At 34.4% G+C, this 25087-nt stretch overlaps 1 protein-coding gene across 1 annotated transcript; it reads left to right on the top strand.

The window, feature by feature from the left end:
• Positions 1–664: 664 nt before the first annotated feature.
• LOC139815262 (cytochrome b-c1 complex subunit 7) lies at positions 665–2038 on the top strand. The gene is made up of 2 exons (XM_071782090.1): positions 665–1083; positions 1847–2038. The coding sequence occupies exons 1-2, from the start codon at positions 854–856 to the stop codon at positions 2019–2021; spliced, it is 405 nt and encodes a 134-aa protein (XP_071638191.1). The 5' UTR covers positions 665–853; the 3' UTR covers positions 2022–2038.
• The last annotated feature ends 23049 nt before the right edge of the window (positions 2039–25087 follow it).

Below are 25087 nucleotides of genomic sequence, written 5' to 3'. Positions count from 1 at the left end.
CGTTCAATTTTAACTAAAGTATACAGTTTTAAAGAATACATACTAGTCTCTATTCGTATCTTTATTCATGCTATTAGTGAAAATTATGCGTAGCTGACGTCTACACAAAAATTGGCGTAGCAAGACTTGCGGAAACTAGGGCAGTGTTATGAATGTTACTGTAATATGCGTCAGGATAAATGTAACAACGATACAAAAATCGACCAGGAAGCACAGCTCGCAAAAGCATTGTTGCGCGGATGACTTCCACACGGTCCGCTTTTTTCTTCGTTTTGCTCCTTTTTTCTTCATTTTCCGGCTATTCGACAAAGTGTCTCCGGTATAGTTTTATTTTTGCGAGGTTTTGCAGTTTTTCGATCTGCTTTACTTTCAACTAATCACATCGCAAGTCCGTTTTCACAAAAAAGCAAGAATTATAGAGGATGCAGGAAAATATAACAACACACTCATTGTCAGTGGGACAGAAATATTTGGAAAATATGTTGATATTTTTTATACTTCTTTACAATCCCAGTTAATCTTCGCTATTGCTGCACAAACACTAAATGTGTATGGGCTCTCTTTTTAAACAAGTCTACAATTAATTAAGGAATGAAAAATAATTTTATCGATTTATATATTACGATATAGATATCTATATTGTACGATATATCTATGAAAGAAACTGTTGAAAACAGTATCATATACAAAATGATTCCCATATATATGAAGGATGGAAACAAATGAGAGATGTGTGATTTTCATTTGAATCTCTATTGAAAGTTAATGCGCAATCGTTATTATTATAAGGAGGTTAAAGTTTTAATACGTGTTGTACAAGTGGATTTATGGATTTCCGAGAACGTCTTCCAACATGAAATTTCCTTGGACATTAATGAAAAATCTGAAGTTATCTAGGTGGAATTTTGTACAAAATGATTGTGAACAGAACTGGCAATTCACTTTGAGAAAATTAGTGTTTAATTTGTCGGGATACAACAAATACGGGCTCTACACACACGACATCATCTATTATGACGATCCCGTCGTACGCGAAGCACTGCGTCGAATACCAGAAGAGGTACTGGATGCCAGAAATTTCAGGTATAATGAATTTAATGTAGATCCCAATAATAATCCACTAATAAAAGCAGTCTAGTAATAAAAGCAAAAGTTATCAATATTTATAGATAACTATATAAAACAAAGAAAATATACAAAGAACATAATGAGCATATTTTTATATGTGTTATAAATACACAAGAAAATAGAAAAAAGAAAAAGTTCTCTAATTTTCTCTAATATTTAATAAAGTAACTACATTGCAATCAGATATGATTTTACCTTAATAAATGAGATTTAATTGAAAAGACTCTGTCAACTTTAAATTAATATTTGTGTTTTCAAGTTAACTGATGTAAAAGATTTGCTGAGCACAGCATGGTGTTTCGCAGTTACACATAGATTCTTTATAATTTATAATGCATATGTAATTATGTGCCGGTCGGACGGGAATGACGTCGGACGCAGCGCATCGCATTACGCTTCAAAGAACTTAAGACGCCTCTTTCATTAAGTGCTAAATTCGCTTAACGAGGTTTCTTAATTTGAGACTTGGTTAGCATTCGCGATAGCGTTCTACGAGCAACTTACGCGATGGGGTCGCCCTACTTCCGGCATTCGCGTTTTTCTATGGCCGGTCTCGGAAATTTTCACCGTCTGCAAATTAACGCGAGAGATTCCTGTACTCGTTTTTACGTTTACAAACCCCGAGAATATTCTGCGACTACGCATCAGTTGATTTTCCCGTTATGCCACTCAGGCGCTTCTCGAACGAAGGCACGTAACAGTTTTGCATGCTTTGCAGGCACATACGCGCTATACAACTGAGTTTCCTGAAGATATATCTACCCAGGGAGAAATGGGTCACGTACGAGCAGGATATAGAGTATCGATACCTCGGTCCGTATATGGAGGAGATCCAAACTGAGCAAGCTGAGATAAACGAATTTGATTACCACAATTACAGAGATAGTGATTGACCAGCTGGTGAAGTGAAATAAGGGAAGGTTTCTATAATCCTCTCGATATATACATATATTATTGAATTAAATGTTAAAATGCTGTTATAAGTCAATTTCATGTGATAGAAATCTGTTAATAATAATTAAGTAAAAAAATGTAATATTCTATATTATTAAAAAAAGAATAAAATTCTAAAGAATAAAAATATCTTAAAAAAAGTCATTATTTAAATAATATGTTGATGTATAGATGCAAGTTTCCCAAATAATATTAGAAATAAAATATCCTATTAAATAAATAAGAGATTAACGTATAGATTGAAATGTTTTATTTTATTGGTATGCCAAAATTTATTCATATATTTCTTCCTTTCATTTGCGTTTTTATTTTGTTACTTGCAAATTTGACTTCAATTATCACTTTAGGTCCAAAGGTGGTTAGCAGTTGAAAGTTGTTGTTTCAACCTGCAAGTATAGTGTTAGTTGTTAGAAGTGAAACTTCGAGATTCACGAACTAAACATCAGATGTGAGAGGTCAACCGGTTGACTGATTCTCAAACACCGAGCGTTAACTATTCTGTGATAGCTTGTTTACGTTGCGGTGTATTTTATCTCGCGGTTTTTAGAAAAATAGAACTCTGTCAGTGAATATCAATGTGATACAAGTATAATCATTTATTACATGTATCGTACTTTAAAGTTGAATAAACTAAATTTTTTACTTTTATATATCTTTAAATCAGTTTAAATGCAATTAATATATAAATAATAATATTTATATATGCAATATGCAATAAATTTTATCTAATATACATTACGTAATTATAATAAATAAGTACCATTTTGTCTTTAATTGGTTCAGATTTTACAATCGTAAATTTAGAATAAGAATTGTTATCGCAATAGTTGAAAGCGAAATAGATGTTTTTTCAATGAAAAAAGCTATAACATTGAGAGTCCTTTAATTTGATCGATGTCGAAAACATATCTGAATGCAATATGCAATTTATAGCCCGACAAATTTATAGCGCATCACATTTCCTCCATTTGCATGCGCATGTTACATCGAGAAACGCATAATTCACGGATTTGTTTACGCGAAATTTACGACGAATGGAAAGAAAAACCTAACTTTGCTTTGCATAGCATAATAAATCGACGTATATCGTCATTGCATTGATTTCCGCACTTTTGGACTTCCCGTTTTTTCAAATCAGAAAATTGTTGTTTCACATAAAGCAGTAAACGATGTACTTTCAATCTGACAAACTCATTTCCAATAAAGTTTTAATTATTTATGTTGTTCATTTTTAGCACATACATATTCTTATTTTCGTTATATTTTATTCGTTATATTTTATTGTCTTACATCTTTTTTACATGTACATTTAGAATCTTTTATTTCAATTTTAATGACATCTTTTCTAATCAGTTTGAAACACGCTCTAGATATTCTCTTTATAGATTTTGCGGTTTTTATTAATTATTTACATCACCGATATAATTTTTTGTTAATAATATATGTTCTTTGAGGACTTTGCTCAGAATATAAATAAGTCTACCTTACCCGTTCGATCTTTCTTTCACAGGAAATATCTTCTCGAGGCATGTCGATCTTCTCGCAGCGAACTTTTCTTATTTCTGGTCGACAGAAGTTTCGCAATTTTCCATAATTTTTTTTCCCTTGCAAGGGGGCGAAGACATCCTGATATCCGAGTCCATTTTAACGTTCGATCGGGTGTTGGCGAATAACTGTTCCAGCGCGGCAGCGCGAGCGTCTAGGTCTGCGTTTAGGGTTTCCCGTGAGGAAAGAGTTAATTGCAGTAACGCACGACTAGCGTCGACTTTACGAGTTAAAGCGAGTCGTAAAAAGTTCGTCGCCGTGGTTCCCGCACTCTTATCCCGAGTTACCCAATACTTGGTAGTTCGCGTTCTGAATTCTTTATGATTTCGCGAGTCTCGCGGAAATGCCCCACGAATGAAAACGCGAAAACGCGTTTACGTTTGTCGCCGATAGGAGTATAGTATTCACGGTGCATCTCTTCTCGTGAATGGTCTTGCATAAATTCAAAAGCTACATCAGTGTGTATGCCGTCACAATTCTTTTACTTCGCACTTCAGATTACGAGCAATTCAACGAATAAAATCAATTTGTTGCCATCTGATTTTTACGATTCAACTATATTTATTAATAGTATATTATACATATCACTCTCTCTCTCTCTTTCTCTCTCTCTCTCTCTCTCTCTTTCTCTCTCTCTCTCTTTCAGGTTTACCATCGACGTTGTCTGTTGCTCCATCTGAGCTTGCCAAAAATGTGCTAGAGGCATTGGACGTTCCGAACTCGTCATGCCATATTCTCAGCGTTAGAGCTGTTAAGAAAGCGCAGTTAGCGACTTCCACTGTTGCTGCATCTTCTAGCTCAGTCGTTGTTACCTTGACTTCGAGTGCCGTGCGCGATATGGTTATTTCAAAAAGCGGGCAAAGGGTGTTCTCAAATGTAAAGACGTATGCGGTGGTAACTCAGATTGTTACATTTATGTAAACGAGTTGTTATCCAGGAGCACTTACGACATGTTACTTCGAGCTAAGAGTGTTGCTAAAGAGAGGTCGTACAAGTATGTCTGGGTAAGAAATGGTCAAATATCAAGGTCTTCTGATGGTCAACCTGTAATTCATATCGACTCCGACACTGATCTAGCTAAGCTTATCTGACTGATCCGACCTGCTCGTCCCTTGTTCTTTGATCGTTCGGCTTAATCAATATGTAATTCTTCTCGGATACGTCTTGCTGAATTCAACGCTTATTCCTCTCGTGGACATATTGACTTGCTTGCACGTGAAATTCGATAACATTGTTTCTGGTATAGAACTTCTTGTGCTTTTATTCCTTACTTTTAGTTCGTAAATTGCGCTGCGCCTCAGTTCTTAGTTTTATAAACACTATTTTGTTCTCTTTAGAAATACTGCTCTCTGAGAGAGAGAGAGAGAGAGAGAGAGAGAGAGAGAGAGAGAGAGAGAGAGAGAGAGAGAGAGAGAGAGAGAGAGAGAGAGAGAGAGAGAGAGGAGAGAGAGAGAGACGAGAGAGAGAGAGAGAGAGAGAGAGAGAGAGAGAGAGAGAGAGAGAGAGAGAGAGAGAGAGAGAGAGAGAGAGAGAGAGAGAGAGAGAGAGAGAGAGAGAGAGAGAGAGAGAGAGAGAGTATTCGCTTATTCAGTCAGAAACAACGCGGAACAATGTTAATTCTCTGGTCCCTTGGACACTTAACACGCGCCACGCTTTCAACGACCGGAACTTCACTAAGGCGTCTCTGAGAGCGTCGGCGTTCATTCGATAACTCGATAGCTGTAACGACGACGCTTCGGATAATCGCGCTGACAACGTTCGCTTCAATTGCGTTCGCTTCATTTGATTTGCCTCTTTGTCCGGCTTGCGTCAAGCGCGAGGCGTGTCAAATTAAGGCGGCTATCGATCCTCTCAAATATTTCGGCTAAGTAACTTTAGTCTCTTGAAGGTAGAAACTGTAGAAAGATATCCAATGGAAAAGAGACTTATTGTAGTGGATGCCTTAATACTATAGTAAGATTGTTACAGTTGTACATCTTCTTTTAAGAGAAATAAGAACCATAAATTAAAAGGGGAAGGACAAATAATATTAGTACAATATTATATATATATAAATAATGATTTATCTTACTAATTAATATATAAAATTGAATATATAAAACATACATAATAAGAAAATAATAAGAAAATATACAATATAATAGAAACATATTGTTTGGTATAGGATTGATAGGATTGGTATAGGATGTGATAGGAGAGAGATATCCTATTATCCTTTTCTTATTTTTTAACAAAAAATCTTTTGATTAATTTTAATTTTGTTTTTTTTTTCAAATGCAATTGAAAAAAAGATTGCGCAAAAATTTACAATTGGAATTAAATTTCAGGTTGCAATAATAATGCGTGCAAAATAAGATACTTTGTATATGATAAATTTTTCATCTTGTCTTTTGGTCAAGTAACATCATCGAGTTTCTGCTATTATGAAGAAACTTCGACTTTCTTTCAGCATAAGGTAATAGTCGTTCATTTTAAGCTTGTTCATGAAGTTCAGACCTGTCTCATCAAACTTTCACTAAGAAACTGCTTCTCTAGACACGGATGTAAAACTGTAGAGGTACCAGCAAATTATGTTGATTATATAATAGAACACGTATTGTCTTTAAAATATTTTCTCGAACAAGATCAGCATCTATCAATAACATGCATATATTTTACACAGATTATTCTCAGATTCTTTGGTTTTTAAAAACACTTTTGTAAGTAATTGCAGTAAAATGGTGAAGCTATAAATATAAAAGTTTTGTCAGTTTTTTATTATTTTTATGTAACTGAAGACCAACTTTTCCGGAATGGTAGTTAACGTTTGTATAAAGCAATGTATCTTATCTGAGATGAAATACATTTTTATGCGTTGGAATTATGAAATATCTGATTAGAGTTCCCGTCTGACGTGAGAAGGAATACTGTATATGTTTTTCCACCAACGAAAATGACTGCTTAGGGAATTGCGCGACTGAGGGAGCATTTTAATTTTATCTACGTTGAAGAGAAGGGATCTGAACATTATCCAGCCGCGTTCTTCTAAGTAAAAATATGCCTCGCTTATTTATTTCGAATTGTTTTATATCACTCTTGTTAAACCCCAGTAGAAACATAACGCAAAGAGCGGATTATAATCCGAGATAATTTAATAATTCATAAAATTGTGCAGACAAAAAAATATGAACAACAGAAAAAATTCTAATGTTAATTAATAAAGTTTGATTAATAATAAATAAAACTATTCTAATTTAACAAAATAATGAAATGTATTCAAAATTATTAACTACTCTGTTACTTTATAAAAATTTATTGTCATATATATAAAACAAATTGAAATATAAGTACATTATTTTCTCCTCATTTTTATACAGAAAATTAGATCTGAAGATTTTATTTTGTTTTCAATAAGTAGTTTAATTTAACAATTGCTTTTTCTGATAGCAAACTTTTTTCATATTCTAATTAATCTCTCGTGTGGTGACTTTATAAGTCTACGTCGACAGAGATGAATAGCGCTGTCCGTGAGAATATGCGACAGCCATTTTATTGCAAAACGCATCCAAGTTGCGGCCCCGGAACCAACTCGCTCAGAGGAACTGGTGCTCGAATTACTTTCAGTATCCACATGATAAAATATACGCTTTCTCGATGCTCCTGTTGGCGTTCGTGACGACAAAGTTTCGCAGACAGCAGAGCATTTAATTTGAATAAATAGGACTAAGAGGATAAAAGCTCTCGCAGGCGCGACGGTAAGGACGAGCAAATAAACCAATGAACTTCATAGAGAAATTCGTCATCTTCGCAAAATTGCGAGTATCAATCGCGAGTAAAAATTACTATTACTTCGTGCGTTCCGCGATGATATGGAATCTAATTATCGGCATTAACATTTAGCCGGTGGCGTAAATATTGCAAAGCAATGTCATTGTCGTTTAATACCGCAACCACTACCCGCAGCTATCGCGCGCTTTCATTTCTCGTCAATGCGGAAATGAAATTCGCGTTTCAATCGAATTATACGAATGACGCGTTACGAAATCGCTCATTCGTTGGCGCCGCTTTGTGTATCAAACCATCAAAATTATTACGTCTAATAAGTCATTAGAGTGAGTGATTTATGAAAGCGTTGTGTAGTATTTATGAAATTATGTATTAAAAATTGCGAATTCTACCAATAATTCGCACTCAATTGCACATCGCTTTATTTACAATTTATATCTGAGTTTCACACTCAAATAATATTTTTATAACTTGTCGATACACCTGAGATATATTACTACTTTTCCAAAAAAGATATATTAAATTATTTTTTCTTTTGTCCGTTCTTTAATTAAATTTAAATAAAAAATATTTTTATTTTTATCATTGTAACAGATATGACAATTACAACTATAAGAATATGAAAAGATTATATTTGCAACAAAAAGACGTTTTGAATCATATATTATAAAATACGCAATTACTTGAGGTTTCTTGAGCGTTAAGTTTCGAACACTTCAGCAACTAACAGATCAGTTTCATAGGTTCGAGTAGTCGAACGACTTTTGATAACAATACAACACGTCTATGATTGGAAACGTCGCAGTTAGCTTGATGAACTTTGGTATCCGCAACGAGACCAAAGACGAAGTTTTGACACATACTATAACGTGATCTGAAACTTTGAGGTAGATATTGATTGAATGTATAAAATCACATATAGCACTCGTAATAATAGGCACAAATGTTTATCGTTGATGTCTTAAATGTACACACAAATGTATCTTGCATTTTGCAGAACTTTTAAGTAAACTCTTAAAATATGATGCATTATTTATCAATATATACTGACACATGCGAGATGCAATAAAGTTGACTTTTATTCTGTCCCGTAGGGAACCATACGCAGCGAAAGATTATAATGCCAGATTATTTTTTATCCGCTGCAGTTCTACACATAACACTGCATGCTTTTAAACTCAAGCGCATGTAGCAACGAATATTGTTCCGCGCTATGTGTAAAGTAATGTTTTCCAACGACGTTCTTTAGTTGCCGAGTTTTAGAGTAACCTTTTAGTGTCACAAAAAATCGCGCTCATACGCAGTAACACTAAACATGTAGTCGAAATGGATGATTCCGAATATGATGCCGACATTTTGTCTTTTATTCTTTTTACTATATTTTGAGTTCAAAAGCTTTCCAAATATCCGAAGTGTTATTTTTTTAAGAAATTTATTTTATTAATATAGTTATTGGGCATTCAGTAAATACTCTGTAATGTAAAAATAAAAATGGAAAACAATTTATTGGCTTTATTAGAACATGGAATTTATTGGGTTTTTATTCTACCGTTTTCATCAAACTCTATAACTTGATACTAAGTATATAAGAAATATACATACACATATTAAAAAAAACATATTTCTTATATTTTTGATAAATTATAGGCATATTTATTTTTTGCATAATTCATATGACTTTTATTTTAAAGTATTATATTTTAAATTTTAATTAGTCTTTTCACAGGCTTATCAACTGAACAATATAGGTAGTCAGAGCTAGATGGATAGCTATACCTGAATGGCTCTTGGTGCGTGAGAGCTCCTTTGTTCTAGATAAGATGAAAGGACATCTCATTCGACAAATAGCCATTACATTAGAAATGATGATCGTAATTGCCTAATAGAAAGAATAATTTGAGAACTTTCGTGAATTATTTAAGGTCTGTAATTATGTAAATAGAGAATGGAATGTTTTACCAATATGAGACAACTAAGTTTTTATAGAATTATTAAAAATTGTTAGTATATAATTTTAAAAATTATCAAAACATTAATAAAAATGTAAAAAGTCTGATTAATCTTCGGTATTTAGAACGTTAAAAAAAATGCATTTTTAACAATTAAATAATAATTGTTGTTTGAGAATTATTATTGTACAAATAAATAATAAAAATAACTCTTAGTCTCTTGACATAAATTTTTATTGTTTTTGTGTATTTTTTTCTTTTTCCACTTTTGATTTGATGGTCCTAAAATTTTTCAGGGAAACTTTGATTGAAGCAGAACAAACTTTCTCAACAACTTTCTTGCGCGTTTGCAAGCTGTTCAAATTCCATTGTCAATTTAGCGTGTGTTCGCCAATAAATCGCCAAGGCGAACGTAGGTATCTTAAGGCATTGCAAGACAGATGGGAATCTAAAACGATGCCATTGTTCGCACGACGTGCTGTCCAAGTCATGTCTGTGCTTTGTCGAAAAGCAATGGGTTGTCAAACTTTATCAAGGACTGCACGCTCTCAAAATGTAAGCTTCTTTCAGCTATTAAATACTATAAAGATATAATAGACACAAATTCAGTATGATTGCAGAAGTTTTATTGTATCTAACTTGCTTAAACTATCAATCTAATAAAATCTGCTTGTTGCTTTGTAAAATCTGAGAAATATTATATTATATATTACGTAATACTGTCTGTATAAAAAAAGAGATTGAAAGAATTAATGTAAGTTAAAAAAACAATATTACACGTATATACTTTAGTTTAAAGTAAAGTAGTTTAACTATAATAATAAATTAGGCATATTTGATATCGTCATGGTGAAAGAATCTTCGAGATACGCGAACGAATCTTTTCTTCCCCGTAGTAAGAATAAGATTGATAAACGAACAACTTCTTCTCGAAGTCAAGAAAGTCGAGCATCGATCGCATGATCGTTCTTCATACACGATGATTTGCAAAGCGTAAAGGTATTTGGAACGGTAAAATTTCGCTCCGTTTCCTGGCAAACTTTCAGTAATCCTTGAGTTGATTATGAAGTCGGTAATTGGATAGCCGATGGATCCTGCGCTAAGTAATAAAGTTCTAGTATATTGGGAATCACATACGTTGAACAAAATCCATTCACACACGGATGGAATATGCATAAATGATCTTTCAACAGATTCGACGATGTTCAGATAGTCGGGTTAATTATGGTTATTAGCACACGAAACGCTTTGGATTTTAATATTCTGAGATACCGTATATATGTAGAAATGTAGAAATTATATTTCGGAATTAACAGTAATTTTTGATGCATAATCGTCGTTGTATTATAATTTTGATAGAAAAATTAGAAATTAAAATTGTTATTTGCAGTAAGAAAAAAAGTAATTTACAGTTGTTATTAATTTCATAATATATAATAAAGTTTGAATGTATAGTTTATAACATTAAATTAACGTAATTTTAATTAAAAGTATATATGTAGTTTAAATAATTATATAATTTTACACTGAATAATAATTTTCCAAATATTAAATTATTATGTATTATAAATAAACCAATTAATTATTGTAATATTAATAATTAATATTTATAAACATTTATTCCTTCTATACACTTAAATAAAATTTAATAAATGTCAGAACTGACGGATGGAATTAAGAGTTACATTTTTTAAATTTTTGTTGCAGTAGTAATCAACCTTTTTATGGCCATTAAATGTTGAGACAAAAATAGATTAATGTTCTATTGTTATTCTCTCATCGCTGATTAACGTAAATTATTCTCTATCTATCTATCTATCTAAACAATAAATGTCAATGCAAAATTATGTCACGAGATAATGCCTTCCATACAATTCTTGCATAACCTTTTGAAATCGCATCAACATACAATTTATAATTATGATGCAATCAGTGTGCCGTGTTAAACGTGATTAGCTTACTCCTAAATATCTGCTGATATCAAACATAATATGTCTACGCATTGAAAATACTTATATGCACGGTAGCATAAACAGGGAAGGGGACGAAGTTTATTTGCAACATGTTGGTTTCCGGTTTCCGTCGGGTAAATTCTCGCTACAAAAAATATTTTATATTAAACATTTTTCTCGGAGTTCATTATATAGGAGAGTGCCAGACGTGTTTTATTAAAGTCCAGGAGGTCTGAAATTCAAGAACATACAGAACTGCGTATCTGCAAATTCTCGCCGGCGCGGAAAGATTTTAATTAAATGCAATTTTTGTAGGAATATTTGAAGTTTCCTGTCGTAGAAGGTCCGTCGCGAGCATATGCCACTTCAAATTAACTCCGTCCATATAGTCAGATGAGTTTTTACAAGGCTGATAACAAACAATGGCGCGCGCTATGGGATTTCGCTTATCGTTTATATTGTTAGGCCAAATACGCTTTTTGCGCGAGTTGCCTTTTTGCGTATATTAAAACACGGCCTGATTTGGTTTCATCAGATTGAAATTGGAAATTAATGCGCTTCACGTGATAATAGCGTCGCTTTTTGAGACCAGTTGCATTCACATCAGTCAGCTCTCGCAGCTATAAATTGCATCGTCCTTCCGTGTGTCTACTATAATTTTAACTATCAATTGTAAAAAAGTCGGTCATTTTTTATCTAATACTAATTAACTTAATTTCAAAACAATTAATCTTAAGCAATTAATTGTACACTTCATCAATCAAACATGATTTCATTATAGAATACACACGTACGTAGTAATGAAACGCTTAGTCATATAATTGCATAAAGGATTAAATGAATGCCTAACTGAAGATAACCAAAGAGACAGTGATGAAGTGCAGTTCATCACCGGCTATAAACCAAATTTCGCGAACTTAATATAATAGCAGTGGCCCTCATGTCGGTACGAATATTGATCCCAATTCAAGTGTGTTGTAAACTTAATTCAAAGCGTAATAGAAGAGACATTGTCGCAGATTTTCGGGTAACTTGTAACTTGCCCGTAATCTCTATTTAGATGCGCATGTAAGCTTCTCAACCTCTCTATTCTCGTGTGCTATAGCACACGAGACGTACAGATTAAAGATCCCAATAAGATGTTTATCTCAAGATGTGCTTACGTTGAACGAGGTACATGCATTTAAGAGAAACTCTTAAGTATTTCGAAGTTTGTAGTCCGAATTGCATCCACGTGCAGAGTAACTGGTTGTAAGTACTATATAGATAAACTTCAAGAGTTGCTAGTTTGTTTCGACTTTCTCGAAACTTTGCAGTTAGCTGGACTAATCAATTTAACACTGAGGATCGCCTCTTTCATCGCGTATTCTTGATTGCGGAGATCAATCATTTTGAAAGTAATGCGTCTTTTACGAATGTTTGCGCGGATTTAAAAATTAAAGTTGATTTTTCTAGGTCTTATTTCTCCTCCTGGAAGAAACGCGAGAGAATTTTCAGGGGCACGATAAAAAAGAGATTTGTTTTCGCGTGCCTGCCAGTTTCCACGAGATGAAATTTTAATTTCCCGCAATAAAGCTGAGAATTTATTTCCAATAAAGCCGTAACTTTATTTGCCATAAAGCCGTAATTTTCCACGTTGCAATTGGCCCTAGATACCGTTGCATTATTAAAGCATAATTTATATGTCTTTCTTACGATTCCATAAAAGCACGCAATATTGTAACATAAAGTATATAAACTCAAATCGGTGGTTTATTTTAGGGTTTACGACTCTATTTCATATGATATATATGTTTGCGCATTTAAAAAGTTGTTATCAACTTGTATTCTTTTTATATTTTATATTTGTATCTTTATTTTCGCAATTTCTATAATATTAAAATAAAATAAAAATAAAAAGCGCACATTTCATGATAATATCAACATTGTGACATAAAATCGCATTATGTGCATTTTTTCTTTTAAATTAAAAATATTATCTGCTGGTCGGTTATGCTCGTTTTGCTGTACCGTAATATTGAATTTAAATTGAATATTCAAATAATAAAAAGATGAGATAAAAACTACGAAAACATTATTATATCATTCAATCTTTATAATTTTGCAAATTTTCAACGTTAACATATTTCGTGTGTGTAAGTGACTGTAAATGTAAGTAAATTTGCACGTTTCCGATTCGTACTCTATTCATTTCTTCATCTTTTGATTTCAGTTACAAAATATCTTCGTTAAGGATTTATCTTCCGCAGGATGGTGTATTTGCATTTATATGGGTTTGACTCTAAAAAGATAATATTTTTAAATTGTCAAATCGATATGCCGTTAAGCTTCGAGGCTTCATAAATATTAAATTCAGCCAGATTTAAACTGCATAATCTGCTGTTAATTAATAATCGCGTTAAATGATTATTTTTCTACTTCAAAAAATTCAAAATTGAGAATATATATTGTCCGTTGGTTGGTCATGGCCCCTGTGGTGTAACTTTTTCACAATTTTTGTAGCATAAAAACGGACGAAAAATATTTATTTTATTGTAGACAATAAAATCTAATTGTTCAGTTCTTTAATCTAATCTCTTCTATAAAAAAATATGAATTGTAAATAGAATTGTATAATTAATGCTTTTTTATATTTTTTTTCTTCTATAGCCATGTCTAATTGCATTATAAACAACTTCTATTTAAAAGGACGAATCTTCCTTAATTTGGTGATTTCCTTTAATTTTAGCATTCTGTATCAAAGAGTCCTCGTATCTTCTTATAAATTATCCGTCGCGGTAGTCACAGGTGCGACAAGAAGACCTCGGCAATTTCTCCGCGAAGGATACCGGCGACGCAAGCGTGTCGTTGTAACATGTCGCAGGTCTTCTCGCGCATCTGAGGATGTTACGTAGATCTACATGCATATAAGACGTTGCCATTAAATCACGAATATTTGCATATCATGGGCAAAGGGAGCGGAGGAGGAGGCAAATTCGAGGGAAGAGAAACGATCCCCCGTTGGTATCAGCGCGCTGTCGAAACCGTGTTACACGCGTGATGTACCGTACGGTGTTTCCAAGCGAGACTATTATGTCGCTCCTCTCTCTCTCTCTCTTTCTCTCACAAGCCGAGCTTTATACCACGAAACTTCCTGTATGTCGACCCCGGACTAAGTTAGAGAAACTCTGAAAAACATATTTGTCGGTATAATTTAATGTCGGTGTTAAGATAAGAAGATTAAGTTGTTGCGCAAGAAACTTCGCGAGGGTGCGACGACTTTTTAGTGCAGCGGATAATTTAAAACCGGGTTTGTTATTCGCATAAGCAAAAGCGGAGCGTGCAAACATCGTACCAATGCAATGGAACGTTGCAACACGCTCTAACGAATTCCGCTTAATAGGCTTTGCGCTTTCACAGTAATTTCGATTGCGTTTTATTTCAATGTACCGAATACTATAGGATTCGCGTAGTCCATATACATACATATATGTATATCGCCAACGTAATAATCGCCACGTACATAGAAAACACTCGTACAAAAACTGAAGTGATAAACTTTTTTTACATTGTAACATTTTTTACATTGTTATTCCTATTTAAAATATTTGTCACAGAGGTTTAAGCTTTGATTTTAAGCTTCAACCAGTTTTTTTCATAACGTGTTACGTAAGGACAAATTCAATCGTGATCTAACCATTCAAGTCTCGATACGTTTAGAATATTCAATTAAATTGCAAACATTTTCCGCGATAATCTTTGTAATTATCTTTATAATTACTTTTGTCAGTAACATTTAACTTTTCACTCGTGTTTCCGTGTTGCATATCCGCTAAAATTTTCCACTGCTTGACAGAATGGCTTGGCTTAAACCGTGATCTCTCGTAGTTGAAAATTCTCGGTACACTTCTGAAAATGGCCGTGGCACGTTTATGAGATCGAGTAACCGTTCCAGTGCTACAGCAAATGCAGTCCGGGTTACCTACCCTCGAGGGTAGTAGCTACCAAAGGTGGAGGATACGTACGAACACGAGTGTAACAGGTGCATACAAACGTGTAGCAAAAAAGACAGAAGCAAAACTGCCTCTTATTTGGCGAGTTATTTAAATGAAAATAACTTAAGCGATTGCAACACTGTAATCCGCTTTAGAATCTCAGCTGACTAGAAGACAGGCCACAATACAGGAAAATCCGTAGAACAGAGGGCCCATTTTCTCGAAATGGAAATGAAAGGATTATGCTTAGTTCAACCCCGGGGAATCTTCGAAGCGACATCTTCAGCGACCGTGTCGTTAATGCTACGCTACGTTATTATATCGAGAATCGTGATACCTCATGTTCTCATGTTGCACGTGTTCATGTGTTTTACGTTTCTTCGCACAGGATAGACTTTCTCGGTCATCGGAGTTTGAGATAAAATCCGAAGAATAATATTTATAATTCTCTTATATAAGATCCAATAAAAAATATAACAATAATGTACATGTATTATATATAATATAAAAGAATTATACAATATAATAGATTATATATAATACAACATACATATCTTTATTGTTTAAAGCGACCGAGTTTTATTGAAATTTTATCTTGAATACTAAAGACACCGTTTATCTTATTATAAGAATTGCAATTGTGTTGACATTTTGCTTTAAAATGTCAAAATGTCAACATTATTAGCATCTAAATAAGTGACAGAATTACAAATATATTATATCTCCATAAAACTCACAAAGGAAATAATTACGAAAATGATTAGGTTAACAGTGACTTTTCACGCTTTCATTTATTACGAGCGGGAAGCCAACTGGCCGGATGCAATAGAAAGGAAAGTGCTAAATAGACCGATGGTGACATAGCTGTAGTAAAAGGTTACTACAGGAGGAAAGGTCCGACCGAAAGGAAACTCAGCTTCCCGGTCTGATTCCGCCTCCTGGTTTTTTATTTGACAAACCCAGCTATAGGTGGCCCATCGTTAGCGCTTCTCACAGCGCGTCTCCTGCGAGACTTTGCTGTCGCAGGAGAATTAAAGCCACTTGAGCGTCTGGTCAGACCGTTTATTTGCTGCATTGATTCCTCGTTCGCGTGTCATCTCTTCAGCACAGTAATTTTTTTACTTTTGTTTAGTGGCATACAAGGACAATCGAAGTTATTTTCACTATTATCTTGTCAGTTAATTAAATTATGCTTCTTATAATTGGACACGGACTTTATCAACCTAATTTAAATTTAATTTTCTCATCTGTCTGTGCAATTCGTTGCTCTTTCATTATTAATTATTTGTTAAAAATAATGATATGTGCTTTATGAGCTGTGTTTCTACTGCAAATCAAACGAGGGAATTTACAAGTATAGAAAGAGAAAATTATTATGGAAATCTGTCCAATACAGATAATTTGTAAACTATCTGATTGTTTGTTTAATCTCCTGCAATATAATTACACGCAAACGGCATGCAGTTTGCAATTTATTTTAAAGATTTGTGAAATAACAGAAAACATACAACTTATATGTATATATTATTTTTATAACATAAAACGTTATATTAATTCATAAGGCAAAAATAAAATTATCCAGGAAACAAAATTTTTCATCTAGAAAAAATTAATTATATTATATAACATGTAAAACATGTTATATACATTAGAAAAATCATAAAAATTTCCAAATGAACTAATTAGAAAAATAATCCTCAATTTCTCTTTTATCATCATACAGCAGGAAGCTTCGCAACCCATACTTTCATATTTCAAAGCGTCAGAAATTCTACACCAGTCTCGTCGGCGACATTAACCTTGTTATGATCATTACGTCGTTGTTCGTAATCCTTAAGTTTTAGATGCGAGCAGGAAACCAACGGGCATCTGGCTGCGGCGCATTGCCCGTTTAAACTCGGTTAATTAATTTTCTTGGGAATTCCATCGTTTATAATGGCGCGCTGCTGGAATTCATTGTCCCGTCTTTCGCTCGCCGATATTCCGGTGCAATACGAATTCTCTACCATCGGTGATCGATTAAGCATATTGTCATGAAACAGGAATGGCACAGAGCATTACGATCGCGAGCGCAATGTTCGCATTAGAGGAATTCGTTTGCGATTGTGACATTAAGGTGAATTAAACTAGGTTTACTGCCAGTTCGGATTTCTCTAATGGAATTGTCGTCCATTTACAATGTGTATGGCCGACATTACTTATCATTTGCAGCAAAATGTCGACTTTGATGACCGAGCATCTGATGATGGACGATGGACTAACCACTTCTTTATAGCTTGTAAATATCTGTGTTTCAAGTTTCTGTGTGTAGTAGTACAGAATCTATAAATATTGTTATTCACTGTATAATCAATACGCGCGATAAAATAAAATGGAATATTTATATTTTCACACTGGCACATAGAATATTTATACAAATTTAGATTGCTAAATACTAAATTCAATAGATATTACACTTTACTGATAACAAACAAATATTAGCATAAATTTATGCACAATTTTAATTTCTACAAATTACTTGATGAATCACTGTAAGAATATTATAATAGAGAGATTTTGTGGATATATATATAATTAAAAAAAGATATTTACGAATATATGCATGGCGAAAAATATTATTTTAACCATGAGGAAATTTTTAGAGATGATTACGTGTGCGTCAATACCTCGATATCGATTTGGCAGCTATCCGTTGCTTTCGGATCGATTTGGTACGGTTAAAAATATTCTTTCCATACCATCAAGAAAAGAAATATTCTTTCCATAAATCGAGGTAAGAAATTTGTTCACTTCACTGAACCAATTCATGAAATTTCTAAGCTCGGCATTGATGTGACCATATGGGAAAGTTACGGTTGAAGAATGAGGCTTAGAGAGATGCCATCGGAAAACGACGCCACAGAGGAAGATTAGATACAGAGCTATAGTATTCAACGCACAGTAGCGAAAACATGGCGACAACATAAAAGAAATCAATTAGTCTTTTGCCAATTTATGTTCGGGCGCGCAATAAACGCGCCGAACGAATCGCCGAATCCGTTCCGCGAGAACGCGAGATCAGTACGAATAGCTTCGTTCAGCCCGTCAACTATGAGACGACCGGGGTTTCAGTGGAACGCGGACTCGATCGCTTGTTAGGAACTTGAGTGGAAGGCCCAAAAGACAGCAATTGAAGTTGCCTTTTAGTTTCCACGCTCTTGACTGATAGAGAATCAAATAGACCTAATAGATACTTGGATGTCTACAAGGTAGATGTAATCAATAACTGTGTGAATACACGTAGATGGCTTGGTGGTTACGACAATATCTCTCGAGAACGTGCATTTACGAGCTGTACTATCTAAAACTAAAATACCATGTTCGTGAATAATCGTAAATAATCGAATGTACCCGATCTATTGCATCAAAACAATTATCAAAATTTTTGGATATTATTTTATATTCAAGACATTTTGCGAGAACGGTAAAAGTATTAATTAAATGTTGGAAAAGAAGAAATACAAAAAGAGTATTCTTGAAAACAAGTACGCGATTTAATTATAAATCTAGAATTTCAACCATCTCTTTACGATATGTTACATCGGCGAGCAAATAAAAGTGCAATTGTTAAAAACGGTATCGCAGAACATTGAGTTTTACGTACATACATTTACCGTGTGCACGTCAGTTAAAATGGAAGTTAACGCGTGTTCAAACAGTATCAGCCCTCCGGGTCAACGTCGCGGCGATTGATTTGGGCGGCTACGGCCGCGCAAACAATTGGATTCTATTTGCCCGGATCATTTATTATGTCGATCTTTTGTTCATTTTTCAGCGTATTTCAACGTACCCTGCTTACATATAGGTATTATCGTATATTGTTCGCGAAACATGGAATGTGAACTATATGAGGTGTACCATTCAATACGCATGCTATGCGTTTATCATGGCGTTCCACGAACGTACTGTGAGGGAAGATAATAAAATCCATGGAATATAAATGCATATTGATTTTTTCTTGCATCAATTATGATCTTCGTAAATTATTTATATAACATCAACTGAAAAATTAATGCTCTCAAGTAGCAACAATCATATTGTTTTGATTTTATATTTCGAGATAATTCTGCTAAATGATCTTATCACAGAGTTTACTTCATAATTAAGGATTTCATACACAGTGGAATATCAATCGATAATTCATATCTTTGATTCTAGATTAAAAGTGAACTAATATTTCTTGTAATATAAAGTCTCGTTTTCGAAACTTTAGAGTTATCACCACGCAGCGCCTTTTTGAGTAAATTCTAACATTTTCCTTGTTTATATACACCAGTAGCAAGAATCCTTGTAGCATGCATAGATAAGATTTCCCAGTAACCACTTTGCCGGCGAAATCGACGTCGATCGCGTTTATGGCGCGGCAGACAATTTTATGAAGTGTCGGTGACAACGACGGATGGTGAATGGTTTGCCGAGTTTTGAGTGTGTGGATGCCTTTTAAGTGCGACGCCGCGGCCGGTCCACACATGCCGTTGTATCATGCATATTGCACTCTAGAGCCGCGTGCGGTAGGGGAAAGCGAATGAAAAATGCACTCCTTCCACGAGTAACGTATCACCATCGCGTTGCCGGTACGACCATCTTTTTCAATGTCTGCATTTTTCAAAGATTCTGATGTTACTGTCCGCGAGACTTACGACCGGACAGCGGAAGTTTCTCTTGAAAGTCATCGAGCAGGTCGTTGTTCGCACGCTTCTGTACCGAAGTTAGTAAACCATGCTGGTGCACTCCAATAGCCTGTATATTGCATTATACATACAGGTGGAAAAAAGAAGAAGAAGGTAATACAATTTTGCGAAGAAAAAGTTTCCTGGAATAAGCTAAAAATTGCTTATTAAAAGAAGGAATTCCTTGATTTCCGATTAAAGTGTATTAGTTAAAAATCTAACAAATCTAAAATGATTTGTTTTATTTTGCTTACGTATGCAAACTTTACATTTAAGAGAATTAAATAAATATAATTTGTACATACATTATCGATTTTCTTCGTTTACATTACAGATCTTACTGCCTATTCTGTGTTTCTCTCTTCGAATCGTTTATATCACTATATCGCAACAAGGCGATTAAGTACATAACTGCTTACGTCAGGAAACGACCGTAAGCAAGTTTGCGCTTTGATATCTGAATATAGTCAGTAAATTAATAAATAACTGCCGAGGTTAGTTTAGGCTGGTATTTAGAATAGGAAACTATGGTAGAGTTAATGACGAAATAAGTATACTGCAGTATGATACAGGCAACAATCGCTGCAAAAGTGAGTGGTATATATAAGTATTCGATATATACATCGAACAACTAATTAATGCGATTTATTTAGTCATTTTGTAAAAGGTATACTTTTTGATTGATTATCGATGCAGCAAAGCACAAATCAAAACTATCATATATGTATATCGGATATTAAAATATACGTATTACATACTTAGATAAATTCTCTTTAAATAAATTTTATTTCTCTTAGGCCTGATTGCACCAACGTCGCATAAAAATGTAAAGAGAGAGAGAGAGAGGGGGGAAGAGAGAGAATAATTTCAAAGCAAAAAAAAAGATCTTTTAAACGTGAGCGTAGTATAAGAATTTTTCCACGTAGTATAACGCTATAATTTCACAATATTTATGCAAAACATAATGTAACTGCGTAGTTCGCAAGCATAGTACACTTTCTCGGTACACTCATCAATGAGTTAACCCACGCAGATAGGCTGCATGCACCAGAGCACATAATGAAAATCGTAACAAGTATGAAGACGCTTTGATCTTATTACTGCCTTTGTCTTCTGTCGTTTGAAGTGGCTAAAATGAAAGTGCTGATTACGACAGCACTCGAGATAGCTCTGATACAATGAAATAAATTTAAACTATCAAATAGTAATTTCAAATGAATGATATGTATTAGAAGTTTGATTTAGAAAAAAGTTACTTTTTATTATTAACGCGAAAAAAATATAAATAAAAAAAACAATGTAATTGGTAAATTAAAAGCAATTATAATTCTATGTATCGTAATTTTTATATTAATAATCAACTTTTGGTAAGTAAAATGTTTCATAAAATGTTTTATTTAATATAATATAAAAATAATACATATCTCTCCCTGAATGTATCTCCCTTTAAACTATATTCAATTCAAATATAAACATATGATATAATATGGCTAAAGGGCATGCTCACTAGATAATTGCGTGTAATGGTTCACTGCTGTGGGTGGCAGTAACAGTGTGCATTATTTTGATAGTTAATCGTCGAGCATTGTGAAAAATAGCGTGGTCTACGCGACAACCCTACGTCCTATCGTGTGAAATATAATCTCTCATGTTGACATCGCGGTAAACGCGAATGAGTGAATGCGAAATTATTAAAATAACGGAAAAAGTCGCGTGCGCGCTTTACCGTTCACGTTGCTGTGTAATTCATCCCGACGCTTACTTTCGCCGTTGTCGCAGGAAATTAAAATAATGCATTATGCATATGAGCTGTTAAGGCTGTCCATCAGCGGTTGACATCCGAAACGTATTCCTGATTTTCTCCGAAATTACGCCCATTTAATTCTGCGTTCACATTCAAAATAATACGAAAGCAAATTATGAAAATACACTTTTTGCGGAACGGCAAAATTATTGGATACGCGGTCGATTCAGAGCTTATTACGCGCGAAAGCTACAAAGAGTTTCTCCTATAAAGCATTTAACTTCCTTGTTAGGTTAGGTCCTTGTTAATCTGAGGTTTAAAGGATTCATTCAATCAACGAGTGACTTGATTGTGATCCAATTTGCTTATCTGCCCATCACCGATTTTTTGTTGTGCTTGTAATTTTTTTCTGGAAACATTTTAATTATTTGCATGACAATACCTAATTATTAAATTCCAATCGATTGAAGGAAAGATATTAAATTCTTAACAAAGTTCTCTATCTCGATTATATTTATTCAATTATTTTTCTTTGTACGCAGATATTTTGTATTGATTACATTAGCGTAATCAAATTATCTTGTCTAAAATTAAATTCTTTTGTCTGAAATCAAACTTTTTATTATAGGCTGGTTTCACCATCTCTGATTAACTGTAACCTTCGATTAAAGTCACTCTTCGTCTCTTTAAAAAAAAAAAAACAGAAAGAGATGAAGAGTGAGTTTAATCGAAGGTTACAGTTAATCGACGTTAATGAAACTGGGCCTATAATAATTAAGTTATTTAATATAGTTAACTAAACTATAAATTTTTAATTTTAAACTTATTTTTCTTTTTCTTCTTCTTGAAAAAATATATATTTTTAAACTTTTACTTTTTTTAATTTGCTTTTGTTATATGTGTACTAAGATCCTATTATATATAATGTATAATCTGCCCGCATGAATACATTCAGATGAATCATTCGATAAGATGACACGTGCTTCTAGAATTGCTATGCTAAAGTCGCTTCTTATCGATCTCTTCAATGATATTCCCTTCGTTAGTCCCCTTAAATCGTTTCAAACCACCGAGCTCGCCGGTTCCGATTGTCGAGCTTGAACATCTCAATTACGCTGACTTAACGGAGGGCGATAAATCCGTCGTTTAACCAGCGAAGCTCCATGGCCGTCGTGTCGAAGTAGATCACTCTCTTTTTCTTTCTCTCTCACTTACTCACTCACTCTCCATGGTTTGTGGGTTCATGGAAACCGCATCACACGCGAAACTACGTTTCTACTTCATTTCTCGGTTGTCGGCAGTTGTTTCACGGTGACGATTGGCTCCGGCCACCTAGCCAGCCGAATTGCGGCCAGGTTCGGCACACACCAATACATAAAATACAACGCAATCTGTCCTGCTGTCGATACGATTCCACGTGCACATACTTGCACGGCACGTGTACGTGCCAGATTTTAGCCGGCCGCACGCGGAAGGTTCGCAGATTTCGATGTAACGTCATCAGGCAAACAGGAAAATAAGCGATATACGACTCAATCGAGATAAACAGGTCAGATTAGTTGTTAACTACTGTTACAGCGAATATATGCCGGTACACATTAAAGCGATGGATTGAGAGAGACACGTCGAGGAACAGGTGGGATCGCGTTTAAAGTTGACAGTATCGTCTATTAGTCTATTAGGAGCAAAAAGGCACAACGATCGACCGTTACTCTTTTCACTAACATAAGAAAATTAAATTGTTTGCCTTATATTTGTATTAAAAAAAGATAGAGAAGGAGAGAAAAAGAGAGAATTTTCTTTTATATTAAAAAAAAATCTATTATTAGATCATACATATATGTGTATAATATTACCTTTTAATCGATATCATTTAATCCGTTATTGTGTAAAATATTTCGCATCTAATGCACATTTATCTTTAATTGCGCCGAATCGATACTGACAATGACTGACAATGAGAGAACGAATATCTTCGTGTAAAATGACAAAATCTGCAAGCAGTACTAAATTTTCATTAGGTATCTGCTGTCGTGTAAGACACAGTGTTCTGATTCGGCGTGGAAAGCCTGGCATAAAACACGGTTCAGTCTCTTCACCGGCACTGACTAGATGGCCCAGATTCTTAGTCTACGTCTGTTGTACGACGAAGTGAGGTACGGCCGGCTTTTTTCTCTCTTTCTGTTTATTTCGCACGACTGCACGAGTAGGCAAAGCCGCGTACTGGTTGACGCAGCGATAAATCCAACGGCCGAGGCGATATGTTTTCTTCGTTGCACCGGCACATTAAGTACATACGCCGTGGTGAAATGAATTTTTTACGGCGTTCGAGTGTGCCGAATCGCTGGGTACGATCATCGGAGATGGATGCGCGGTATCCGTAGATTGCACATAATGTTATGAATATTGATACGACCGGAAGATAAACGCACGTTCGATAATAACGCCGAGAACTAAAGTCGTATTACGCAGTCGCCGCGTGGGATGTCCTGTGTATGCTTAATGAATGTGCATTGTGTTCAGGCCACTTTGCACTGTACGCACAGTGTCGCCGATCTGTTTCGGAAGTGACGTGATAAAGTGCATTTTACGAGCGTCGTTACCGCAAGAATTATTACGTATTGTAAACTATTAAATTCCGTAGCTACGTGCAATAACTTACGGTGATCTCGGACCGTAGGTCATTGAACATACCTAACGAAAATCACAAGACTGAAAGTATCTATTTCTCAATTAATTTTTTTTTTTTGAAAGATAATACATGTGTAAAAGTGCAATATTAAGAAAATCCCGTTAAATGTAGAAATAACACGCGTTATACCAGTACATTTGGCAAATGCATTGCCTACTCGCGTACTCCAGCGATTTGCATAAGAGACGTATGTGTATTTTGCTTTGCGGAATCGTCGTCGGTCGATTTAATATTTCACACCGGAGGAAAATGTATTCTCGGTCCTCCATTTTATTTATTTCGTCTTGGCTTATCGTCCCGACGTTCAGATTTTTCGTCGCTCTCGACAAAACGGAATTTCACGACTACGTATTTATTTGATTTAATATCACTTCAAGATATAGCAAGTTTTGAATTAATAAAACCATCATATAAAAGTGTGTTTTATTTTTCATTTTCATGTAACATGCAATGTGTTACATACGCGAAATTTTCCGATCCACGTAATGCTGGCGAAAATACATTGTCTGCATTAATTTATGATAACATTTAAGATCGGATAAGTCTTTGATTCTCAGTGAACACCGAATCAAATAAACGATTCACACGTTGAACACGTGACTTAAAATAAGCGTCAATTTCACGCTTAGTATAAGATTGAATTGCATCGTTAATTGGATTATTAATTTATATGCG

This window comes from Temnothorax longispinosus, chromosome 1 (assembly GCF_030848805.1).
Source record: "Temnothorax longispinosus isolate EJ_2023e chromosome 1, Tlon_JGU_v1, whole genome shotgun sequence".
Taxonomy (NCBI): domain Eukaryota; kingdom Metazoa; phylum Arthropoda; class Insecta; order Hymenoptera; family Formicidae; genus Temnothorax; species Temnothorax longispinosus.
This window is presented reverse-complemented; position numbering and strand designations above follow the sequence as displayed.